Source organism: Micrasema longulum, unplaced genomic scaffold, assembly GCF_059751315.1.
Source record: "Micrasema longulum isolate JH-2025_06_02 unplaced genomic scaffold, ASM5975131v1 h1tg001177l, whole genome shotgun sequence".
NCBI classification, from domain to species: domain Eukaryota; kingdom Metazoa; phylum Arthropoda; class Insecta; order Trichoptera; family Brachycentridae; genus Micrasema; species Micrasema longulum.
This window is the reverse complement of record NW_028278364.1, coordinates 43,868-56,150: the sequence shown is the minus strand read 5'-3', so window position 1 is coordinate 56,150 and position 12,283 is coordinate 43,868. Positions and strand designations below refer to the sequence as shown.

The following is a 12,283-nucleotide window of genomic DNA, read 5'->3' as shown; positions in this document are numbered from 1 at the left end:
ATTGGTCTAGGTTTTGTAGTGTATTTTACATAACTTTTTTTTATTTTTTAAAAATATTTTTTATTTTATTTTTTTGTTTTTTTAACAATAAACATAATAATAAAACAGAGTATTAAAAAAAATAAAGCATAATTATGCTTGCAATTGCATATCAACAAAATACATATTAATAGAAAAATAGTAAACAAAAAATCCCACAAAGGCATTGCCTGTTCGTGGGTATACAAGAATATGTTAATGAATGTTTGCTCCTATAATAAACAATGGATAGTTTTTTTTATTTTTTTTTTATTTATTGAATATTTTTTTTTTTACAAAATACATTTTTGAAATACAAAATAGGTAAATATTTAGAACATCTTATATATAACGTTTCTACCTCTCTAATAAAGTAGATACTTGTGTTTAGAGAGGGAGTTCGTTTCGCATTTTTTTTTTTAAACAAAGTAAATTAAAACAAAGTAAATTAAAATTAAAATTAAAAATAGTTATGTTAGAATATTTTTGTATAACATAAGAAAGAAAAAATAAAATATTCTGTTAAAGATAATGTGGTACTTCTTCCATATCCTCTCTTTCCCACGAGCTGAAAAATAAAACCGTTTATCCAAACTAATTTAAGGCATAATTCCTTCATATATACGGTGTCTTGAAAGTATATAAAGATATTTTGTGCTGTATAATTGATATGATGATATATTGCAAATAATCTATTTAATTTAATTTACCTTTTTTTCTTCAAATAAACCGAGTTGTGGTCTTGCGGTAGTGTTGTGGCCAAAGTTCCGATCTTCAAATCCCACTCTACCATAACTCAATTCCCAGTTATTTACGATTTTTAGGAAATGGTCCGTAAATGGAAATATTAGTTGTGGGTTTCTCTTTTCTATTTTTATTAATACACAAATATAGGGATAAGTAAAATATCTTTCCCGTTCATACTAAACCAGGATTTGTCTTAACCCCTCGTATCCCGGAGCCGTGTAAACGCGCGATTATATAACCACGCGTTGTGTCCCGGTTCCGTGTTTTCACGTGGTTTACCAGCTGTCCAAAAAAGTGCATTTATTGACATCTAGTGACTTTTATCAATAATTTTTCGCTGCTGGTAAATTACGTGGAAACACGGGGCCGGGACACGACGCGTGGTTATTATGATCACGTGTTTACACGGCTCCGGACTCCGGATACAAAGCACAAAAAAAGGAGTGAGACCCTGTATATGTGCGAACATTGCAATGCGGCTCTCCATAAAGGCAAATGTTGGCAAAACTATCATACAAAAATTACTTGTTAAATTGTTTCAAATAAATTTGAGGAGTTTCAATTGATTTAACCCAGTATTTTCATAATTATGCCACTTTTAAAAAACCCTTCACAAAGCATGAAATTTCACAAAAATGGGCCGGACACAGGGTAAGTTTTATGTGTATTCGGCCGGTGCTCAAAATGTTAATAAAATTCCTCTTGAGTTCAATCTTGTATCTACAAAAATATATAATATACATATGTGTAAATGTAGGTTCTTGAACTTCCATGTCAATCGTTACCTTTTCACAAAAAAACAACACGTGTTCCTTAATAAAATCCTTAGCTCGAGCCCATACACACACATTGAAAATATCGATATTTGATTACAAATTTAAAAGATTTTTTTTTTCAGATTCGTGATGAACCTCCTGGCGGGGAACCTAATCAGCTGCCTGTTCTTGGGCGCGCTGCTGATACTCAACCCCGTGCTGGAGCCCTGGGGCCCTGGCTGCGCAGCCGCCGAGGGGGGCGCCGCCCTGGCCGCCCTGGCCGGGCCCCTCGCCGTGCTGCTCATCGCCGGGGACCAGTTCATGGCGGTCACGGACCCTCTGCACTACCACTCCAAGGTCAGCTACGCCAAAGCCACTCTGGCGGTCTGCATCCAGTGGACGCTGGCGATAGCGTTCGCGGTGACCACCGCCGTCGTCCCCAGCACTCGACCGAGCGTGTGGAACCTTTGCGGGGCGCGGCACGGCACAAGCGCCGCTTACGACATCCCGAGAATCGTCAACTCCTCTTTCTTCCTCGTCTTGGTTTGTTCTTCCCTGCTCGCGGTGTGCTGGATGTACGTGAGGATTTCCGTCGCCGCGCATAAGAGCGCCAAGCCGCCCGCTGCGCCGCCACCGCTGATGTCGCTGAAGATCGACCGCTCGCCGAAGGAAGACCCCAAAACGGAAGAGAGCGTCGGGCTCTTGATGAGCTGCGACAAGAAGTCCGTCGGCAGCGAGAGCAGCGAAAGTGCTACTGTCGCGCAGACTCCTCCGATATACGAACCGGCGCTGTCGCGATCTCTGAGAAGCGTTTTATTGGATGTCAACAGACCGTTCCCTGCTCCCTTGTGCTTGAAGCTCACGCACGAGAAAGAAAGGAAAGGATTATCTCACGACGATATTTATAAGATCACGCAGACGTTACCGTCTACCGGACTGAAGACCGTCCGCTCCAGCCCCAACTTCGGCTCCAGCGACTGTCGAGTGCCGTCTCCTCCTCCGAGATGCGCTTCTTCCTACATGACGTCTCTGCGATGCCGTATATCGAACGCGTCTCTATTTAGATACAAGGAAGAATCTAGAGCCGCTCGTATTAGCTCTTTAGTGATCATTCTCGCTCTGAGCACCCAACTCCCCGCGGCCTTGATCCAGGTAGTTCCTGCGATCGGACTGACGGGGATCTACGCTCTCTTCGTGGGAGTGACGATATCCCCTTTCGTGTTCGCGTACCGAAGCACGAGGATCAAAGAAGAATTGTGCAGGTTGTGCTGTCGGAGGTCTTCGGAGGACATGAGTCCGCTCCCAGCGCCCTTGCGGAGGGCGTCTTCTTTGAGTACAGAGAGGAGCTGGAGAGCTTCTAGAAACTCGTCTCAGAAGGCGTGGAAGCTTCTGCGAGCGTTCGCGGCGGAGAGCGAAGCCCGCGGGAAGCACGTCCCGGACTTGCTGAGCTGTCCCCCTGGGAAATCCATCTTGAAGCGGGTCCGCGCGCAGTCCAGAATATGGGGTCGCAAATCCCAAAGATGCAAGTTCTTCCAAGACTCGCAACTGGCCGCCGACCCTGACACGATTATAAGGAGAAACTCCCTCGAACTCCCGACCAAGAACTGCCTGGAGAGTATAGTGATCGGATCCCTCGGCAACGCGGACAGCAGCCAGGCGACCAAGGATGTCCGGTGACCGAGTTCTCTATAAACATTACTACTGTGATATTAATATAGTGATTGCCTCTCTATGAATTAAGTATTTAAAAGATGCTATAGACGAGAATATGTTTTAAGTCAATGTGATTTTAGGTAATGTTCATTTTAGTCCATTTTGTGTCGAAAGCAAGGTGGGGACAGTGATATTAGATCATCTATTTAATTATATTATTTATACCGTATATTAATTTCTAATGGAAGATTGAGATATAAATTCCTTCTACATCAAACTGGAAATGGAAGTATTTGCGCAGTTAGCGTGACATTGCATAGTTCTAGCAGAATTAAACTTTCAGCTAGTTTTGAGAAATTACCCAACGCGGTGTTGGATTCGTTGCCATGGCTTCCCTTCTTGTTACCATTAGAATTTAACTTAATCCTTCGCTTCTCGGAGCATTTCAATGTTCGAATATGCAACACTGTAATTACACGTAGTATTTAGATAGGTGACTTTGCTATTTTTCATTTGAATCGAACGAACGCAATTATTACCGAGCCAAAATGACCCAAACAATTTTACTCTGCCTGACAAACTGCATTCATATTATTGTAATGTCTTGAATGATTTGACCACCTGATTTGATACCTTCAACCGGTTATTGTATCGATTTCAACTACTAAATTAACCGATTATTTTTTCCGACACATTGACAAAAATTTTTGTTTCCTATAGCAGAATCTTTTCCTATTAAAACATGTATTAAAAAATATTATTTAGAGGTGATTTTGATACGGGCATTAAAATTTTGAAGCAACGATATAAAACATCAAACATTTTTAATAAAAAAGACGTCTATATGTTCAGTCGTTGCTTCAATTTTTAATTAAGTCAAATTGGTGGTTGTTTAGAAATATTCTAATGGAATAAATGTGGAATTATGTACAATCGAGAATTTTCTGTGAAAATACTCGACTTGTTTAATCATATCTGTTAATATGTAGTTTTTCACCGAACTACAATCGGCCATTAATTCAACGGCCAGGCGGACATCTTGAAAATTACAATTTCGAAAACTGTTTTTGTTTTGTATAAAAATAATAAATGATTTTAACACTGTATAATATTTACCAGTCTGAAGATACCCGTTAGAGGAGAAAACGCCAATTGGTCAAATAAATTAATGGAAGTGTTCCAAGTATTTTTAATTTATAACTTATTTTTAAATACAAGTTATTGTATAATGAAAATAACCATCAATACTATTTAAACACAGTACTTTTCATTGTTTGTAATAATTAAATACAGCCATCACCTATAGTACGCGATTTTCAAAATGTCCTGTCGTGTTGATAAAAAATGCAATGCAACTTCATGCATAAAAAACTCACAAAATAAAAGTGAAATGTAATTAATATAATCTAAATTAAAATAAAAACACTTTGAGCATCAAACGTAGACAACTACTGAAACATTTTAAATTGATATATATTTTTTTGAATAAATAAACAATAGTTCATAATATAGTCCTCTTTTGTCTAATTTGTTGAAAACAGGTGCAAATGATCGAATTTCAACGCAAAATAACACTTGACATAAAGACTTGATTTATTACCTAACCGGTCGGTAATTAAATAATTTAATAAGTGCTAAAAAACAAAGTGTTCTTATTTCAATTATATAATTAATTACCGTAAAGTTAATGCTTTAAATATACATTTTATGCCGCAAATATATTTGAAAAATGTAAAATAATATTTTTTTACCTTTTTTAACGTATGCTACATATTACATTATATGAGCCTATTTCAGGTCAAATAAACTATCTGACATTAAAAGGTGAAGTAAACTCATTGCTTATACATATTAAATTTCTATAATCAGTATAATCCGTAAACATTTTTTCCTGTTTTTTTTAGTACAAAACGTTCGTATAAAGTACAAATCCCAAAACAGTGATTTTTAAAAAATAGGCAAAAAACTTATCAATTTAAAACTTTCAATACAAAAGCTATAATCACAACTCCAATAGCGTAACCATCAATTTTATTAATTTCTCAATTAGACACGCGAGTGTTATCAATCTATATAATAGTTAATTTAATTTCTGTGCAACCAACGTAATAAAAGACTGATTATAATTGTTTTTAAGATGTCATAAATTAATTTACGTATTTTTAACCTGGTGTATATAAAATATTTAGTGTTAATATATTTTTGAATGATACTGAATCAAAATAATTACTACAAAGCCGAATTCTAGTTTTGATGCGTAATTTTAATATCGGTAAGTTACCATACAATCTGGCCATGATTTGATGATAATACCAAAAAATACTTTAAAAATGGCCACGAGGCCATTTGATGCCATAATCTGTCACTAAACTACAAGAATTGTAAATACATTTTAGTATATTTAATTAAATAATATGTAAAATGTAAATTGGGATATTTTGCGTCATTTTTATCCCTAAAAACATAATATCGACAGTGGAAATGTAAAATGCGTTAACCCTTTGATTCCAGAACATAGATTTAGTAGAGTTTTTGATTTTTTTCTTTTTGAATTGTGTTATTTATAGCTTGAAAACGATTACGTATTTTTCACGTTTTTTTTTTTAAATCTTTAAAAAAAAATATTGGTACAAATTAATGAATACGATGCACCGATTTGCCAAAATACGGCTCAAAATATTCTACTCTGAGATCTTTCATATGATATTTAAGATTATTTTGTTATAAGGCTTCAATAGCCAATCGGCAACTTTGTATAACCATAGAAAAGTTCTCATTTAAATCCCATCAAACATATGAAAGACGATTATCTTAATTTAAGCTTTTTTCAGATGCATCTTTTTGCCATAAGACGGGCGAAGGTTAACATGAAATATTTATTTTGTAGGTATTTTTACACTACAATATTTAACTGTCCTGGACAAGCAGCTGAAGCGTAGAACTTATCACCTTACCCTCATGTAACCGATGATCGAGGGACGCTGCATTTGATTTAACAATGCAGTAGCCTATGCACCGCCAGGGTGTAGATAAGGGTTTGATTATTGTGACGAAGATGTTTTTTGGCTTACATGTTTAGTGCAACTATCCCTTAGAACATTTAATAACACATAAATTGAAGGGTTTATTTACATTTTCGCTGTCGATATTTACAAATGGAAATTTGTAGGTACAGTAAATCTCCAAATATCCGGATTAATAAGCGCTAGATTTTATTGGTTTTGAAATAATACAGCGAATTGGAATCATATTAAAAACTTCTCCTTTATTTTTTATGTCCCGATAACGATCTGGATATTTAGCAATACGGATTACTGGAGTCCGGATAAACGGAGTTCTACTGGATACATGAATAAAAAACATATTTAATATTATATATAATAGGTTCAATCACAATATTTACAATCCTCAAAGTATAAAATACACTTTTTAATCAAATATTCTCTGATCTCAACTTCTGCTTTAAAAATCTTTGCAATTTATTTAAAAAAATTCTAAATTATTTTCAGTAAGTAAAACATTTACAAATAATTCAGTATGTCCAACACTTGAATAACATCTACCAAATTAAACTCTCGGAAACTTTGATTGAGAAAGATATATGTCTAAACAGAAATGGAGATCTTATTTAAATAGAAAATTCTAAAAACATGTTTATTCGCATAAATTGTTTCATTAAATCTACATCTCATATTGTGATTACATGATTTTTTATTGTACCGATGTGTTTTTGAAAGTTATTTGTAAACAAATTATTATTTCTGTTTTGAGACATTTTTTTAATTTTGAAAATATTTTTCATTAAATTAAAAAACAAAACAAATTTATTGTATTCCGTATTTAAATGTTATTTTGCAATAATTTATTTGATTTGTCTATTTCATTTTATTTTACAAGGTAATTAAAAAAACAAATGATACATACTTAAAAACATACAATTTGTAGATATTCTTTGATAAAATTCCAAAACTAAACTTCAATAACAGAATGAGGAAGTTCAGTACTACGGGAAATCTGATATAAAAAAACGTTTTCTCACGCGCGGTAATTGTACGGCGAAATTTATCTAAAATGTAAAATGGACAACTTTGAACGTCACAGGTTCAGGTGAACAATCAATTATAGCGTTGTCATGTGTTACGATAGATTTCCGATTTCCGGGTAGTCATATTTTTAAGCTCTTATCGTGTTTTGAAAGGTATGGGGTTTTCCTTTTAAATGTCAGGAAAACTCACCGATTCGAATTCGTGAACATGACGAGCATAGTAATTTCGAAATTATGAAACTAAAGTCTGTTCATTATTACAAGAATTTCGAAATAAACAAACCAGCCGCGTGATACCCGACGGAGAATAGCCTATTTCACATATGTGTGATGTGTCATCTTAATCTAAACGGCACGGTAAAATTATAGTGGATTGACATTTATTAGATTCGTTAGTACCTATTTAAATATGATAATTTTTGTATTTTTCGTTTTTTTTTATTATAAAACTCCATAGTTAATGACTTTAATAAAATTATCAATAAAAACGACTCGGTTTTAAAAAAAAGATAAATATTAGTGTTTTTATAATTTACCCAAATATTTCAATTTTGGTGACCATTTTCAACGAGTTGTAAATAACTCACTATTAGAAAATGGAAATCAAGTTGGGGTAGAGGGGGGTTCGAACCTCGGACCTCTGATCCGTGAGTCCGCAGCACTAGCCACGGAACCACAACCCGATTCAAATAATAGACTTAAACTTAACAAAATATATTTTGCTGATAATTTTATCGAAATCATTTCTTAAATTTAGCGAGTAAACGCAGGTAAAAATCCTGCAAAAGAAAATCGACTGGAGATTGGTCGGTCTCATGGTGTTCTGGTTATTGCGTTTGCCAGGCATTAAATAAGTAAATAATTGTAAAACAATAAATATCGATCCACCGTAATGTATTTTATCATGTCGTGTAGATTTTTGCCGTGGTGTGAAATGGGCCAATCATGCGATATCACGCAGTGGGCTCGTGGTTTGCACGTGCACAGCGGTCCAGTCTTTGTGAATGTATGGTAATAATATGAATACGATAAATAAAAAAAATATATAGTGGCTCGGTTTTATAGTAAAGAATTTTGAAAAATACACTGAACTTCCTCAGTACACAAAATAAGTAGAATTAATTACATTGGTTGGCGTGTTTGCCTACCATTCTTCAGGTCCCGAGAAAATGATGCCAAACTAGATATCGACATATTTGAACAAACTCTTCTAACGATAGGGAAATATAGCTTTTTTTTACATTTTTAAAGTAACAAAGGTCTATGAAATACTGTCCAGTAAAATTATTTTTTTTTTGATAATTATTAGTAGCATAAAAAATATTTTTAAATTAGTAATTTTGAATTCCCGCAAAAAACGGTAATTCCATTGGCCACGCCCCTAATACGTCACGATGCATGTTTATTTGTTCCTGACATTCAAATTTGTTTAGGACATAGTCACGAATCTTGACGTCACAACTATCAATGTTGCGTTTTTCTAGCGACGTATTTATTTTAAGTTCTGTTTTAAATTTATGCATGAAAAAATTTCTTTACTATTGTACTTTACTATGGATATTTCCATATTAATTTTGAAAATACAATTAATTATTCAAAATCCATTTCATATATTTTTGACGGTATTCGTAGTGTGATATTTCCCTATTGCGACAGTTTTAATCATAAAGGTGACAGAAAATAATGTATTGTGATAAATTATATATATTACTTATAGGTTAAATCGATTTTTTTATAAATAAATATATGTGTTCGGATTGTTTTGTATTTTGACACGCTTATAATGTTAAGATTTTCCTGAAATCGTGAAGTAATTTTAAGTTTTACAAAATTTACATTTCTTTTATAAGCCATGTCATTAGTTTTAAGGAATAGCAAAATTATAGATTCGTATTTTGTACATATTCGATGTGATTAAATGAATTAAAAATATATTAAAATGTCTTTTTTATTTATGATTCCTGTAAAAGATAACGCATTTTTTTCACAAGGGAAGGGGGTTCATCTATTTGTTGCGCACATTTTAAATTGTACGATTTCCCATTGCTACGTGACACCAGTGGCCCTTTTTACACATGCAGCGCCAATCCACCCGGCCATAATAGTGAACTTTCTAGCACTATAGTCCTTAAAATATAGCTTGATCTGACAGTTGTCAGCAAAAGTGATGACATAATTTTGTAGTAACGTCTAAGGAGTGATTTATATTGACTCACGAAAAATCATTCGTATCTGGCGTGTTAATTCATTGTGTGGTGGAGGGGATGAGGTTTTCCTAATTATGGAGAATATAAATAGCAGGGGTTAAGAATTTTGAAATATAATATTATTAAAGTTTTCTCGAATTTTTTTTATTGCATTTCAATACTTGTTGGGGCCAAAACTAAATTGAGCAATATTTCGTTAATTAAATAATTATTTACAGAACGCATTTAAATTGCTATCTTCGTTCCGAAGATTTGGCGGGTTAAAATAATACTTTACAAAGAACGCTTTATTGGTCAATTTTGTATACCGACTAGCAATTTCGGATGTTATTGTTTTGCTTTGCAACATGTTTATTTCAAAAGTGTCGTATATCGTGAATTATTGTTTTATGCCCTTTTAAATGTCGTCTACTGAAGTTGAGATATTTATTTTTCTGTGTATACTTTGTACCCTTGTATTTTTTATGTAATATTTCAAAGAACCGGACATTTGTCCTGTGTTAAGATCCTAGTTTAGTTTATTGTTTCTTGTCCTAGGATGTCACATATAATTTAATTTATTGAGGAAGAGAAATCTCGTAATTGTTTGAAAAGGTCTTAGATATATTTTGTTTGGCACTAAAATATCAGTATTTTTTGTAGAATGTAATCGAAATAGGTTTTGGAAAGCTTTTGAGAGAGGAACAAGCTTTAGTCTTCATCTTGAAGTCTGCAAGTGCGCTTGTAGAGTTGCTGACGGAAAGTCAGACCGTAGCAGGCGAGGAGAGTACGCATCCTCGAGTGTTACGTGTATTAGGTAAATGTGTACCTATGTAATCATTTAAAGAAACTGCGGTTATCTTTTAGAACAGTTACAATAATGATTATTTCTGTAACATTCAATAGTGAGCCTCTAGAGACGATGACGGAAGGTCCTAAGTGACAGGCGAGGCTTGTACGCATCCTCGAGTGTTACGATTTACGAGTGTGAGGGTGTGATTGACCCTGTGGTTTTATTTGAGCTGATTTGTGTATTTAATGACTATGTGCCCGCTCAACTTTTTCAGACTATTTTCAATTTAGATTTATGTGACATTGCGGAATTAGAAAATAAATAGTATTTTGAAGAAACTGTGTGTCTTTTTCCTCGTTCGCATGTCACCCGAGATTGGCGAGACCGTCGAAGCGAGAACCCTGCACCAGCTGGCGTGAACAATACTTTCTAAGTTATTTATTATACATAATACCTTTATTTGTGACGGAATGTAAAAGTTTAATTTTATCGGAATGAAAAAAATGGTTTGTATCCATAATAAAGTTTGCAAATTCAGAAAAACTATAGTCCTTAAAATATAGCTTGATTAAAATGACAGGTGCCAAAATAATGTTAATAGTATTAGGAAATTACTGATCACTGACCAACTGACCATGTACCGATCAAATCGATTTTCAAATTTCTCCGCATTCAAACACGATACTCTGTTTCCGAAAATTGATATAAAAACGCAAATACATGCTCGTTTTAGTGTCTTTAAAACAATTATTCACCAAAAATAAGACATTTTGTATTTTTTTTTTCATGAACAACATCAAATAAATAATTTTTTTGTTCGATCGATTTACATTGATCAATTTGTCCCATCACCAACATTTTTTGCAAAATGATGTAACCTTGTAAGAACTTCATTAAAAATTATGTCTATTTTAGTTTTTTTTGTTTGTTTTAAAGCAGATTTTATATAATTATGTTGATTTATATGTCAAGCATTGTATAAAAAAAAATAATATGCCAGATACGAATGATTTTTTGTGTTTCAATATAAATCACTCCTTAGACGTTACTACAAAGTTATGTCGTCACTTTTTCTGACAACTGTCATTCTAATCACGTTAAATTTCAAGGATTATAATAAACTGAGACATTTAACCTATGTGTTCAAACGGTTAAGTATTTACGCCCAGCTAAATACTATTACAACGGAATAATTGGATGGGGGAGCTTTTAACAACCATATTAAACCATAAAAACTGTTCAAAAATGTATCTTAAAAATAATGCTTCACAAAAATCGTACGTTTCCCTCTTTCCAATTGTTCCAAGAAGCTAAACTTTTAGACATAGGACAAATATATTGTTTAAAATATATATTTCAGAACCAAAATTTATTTACAAGTTATTCAAATAGATCAAGTCAAAGAAGGAATCGTGTGTTAGAAATACCACATTGTAAATCGAAGCTAGAACAGAGAAATGCATATTTTATAGGCCCAAATTTTTTAAATTATTTTTTTACTGATAATATTTCGTTAATTCCAAGCTTATAAATCACTCCTTAGACGTTACTACAAAGTTATGTCGTCACTTTTGCTGACAACTGTAATTCTAATCAAGCTATATTTTAAGGACTATAGTTATATACCTCAATGTTTATTAGGGTCGATTTCGGTACTTACCGGGACTCCGTTTTAAACAGCAAATGCATAATCTTTTGTGTAGTCTGCACTTTGAATTTGTAAGTGAAACCGCAACAAAGTGCAGGTAGATTAAATTATGCTCCAAAGCCATATTCATTTTCTAATAATAAATTGAAGTATATTATTTCGCGATCGATTTGTCAATTGGAGCGAAACTGTACAATACATCGACCAGTGGCGTTGCATTTTTTATACCCGTTTTGTATGTAATGAATACTGGGATCTAAAATCATAAACCAGACATGGACAACCTTTTTCTATTTATTTATTTATTTTACGGACATTGTCCATTTATACAATACATAGGCTTTTAATATTTTAACATATAACAACAGAGATGAAGGACAAATAAAGGTAATATACAAGTCTAGGCATCTACAGGGTTTATGACCTGTCAATTAGATG

The 12,283-nt window shown here is 33.6% G+C and overlaps 1 protein-coding gene across 1 annotated transcript; it reads left to right on the top strand.

Moving 5' to 3' along the window:
* Nucleotides 1-1,670: 1,670 nt before the first annotated feature.
* Nucleotides 1,671-4,558, top strand: LOC148276620 (uncharacterized). Its single transcript, XM_088234014.1, has one exon. The coding sequence runs from the start codon at nt 1,671-1,673 to the stop codon at nt 3,195-3,197; it is 1,527 nt and encodes a 508-aa protein (XP_088090140.1). The 3' UTR covers nt 3,198-4,558.
* Nucleotides 4,559-12,283: the final 7,725 nt, after the last annotated feature.

Excerpts from the sequence above, each read along its gene's own strand:
- LOC148276620 (XM_088234014.1), top strand. The coding sequence starts at position 1,671 with ATGAACCTCCTGGCGGGGAACCTAATCAGCTGCCTGTTCTTGGGCGCG.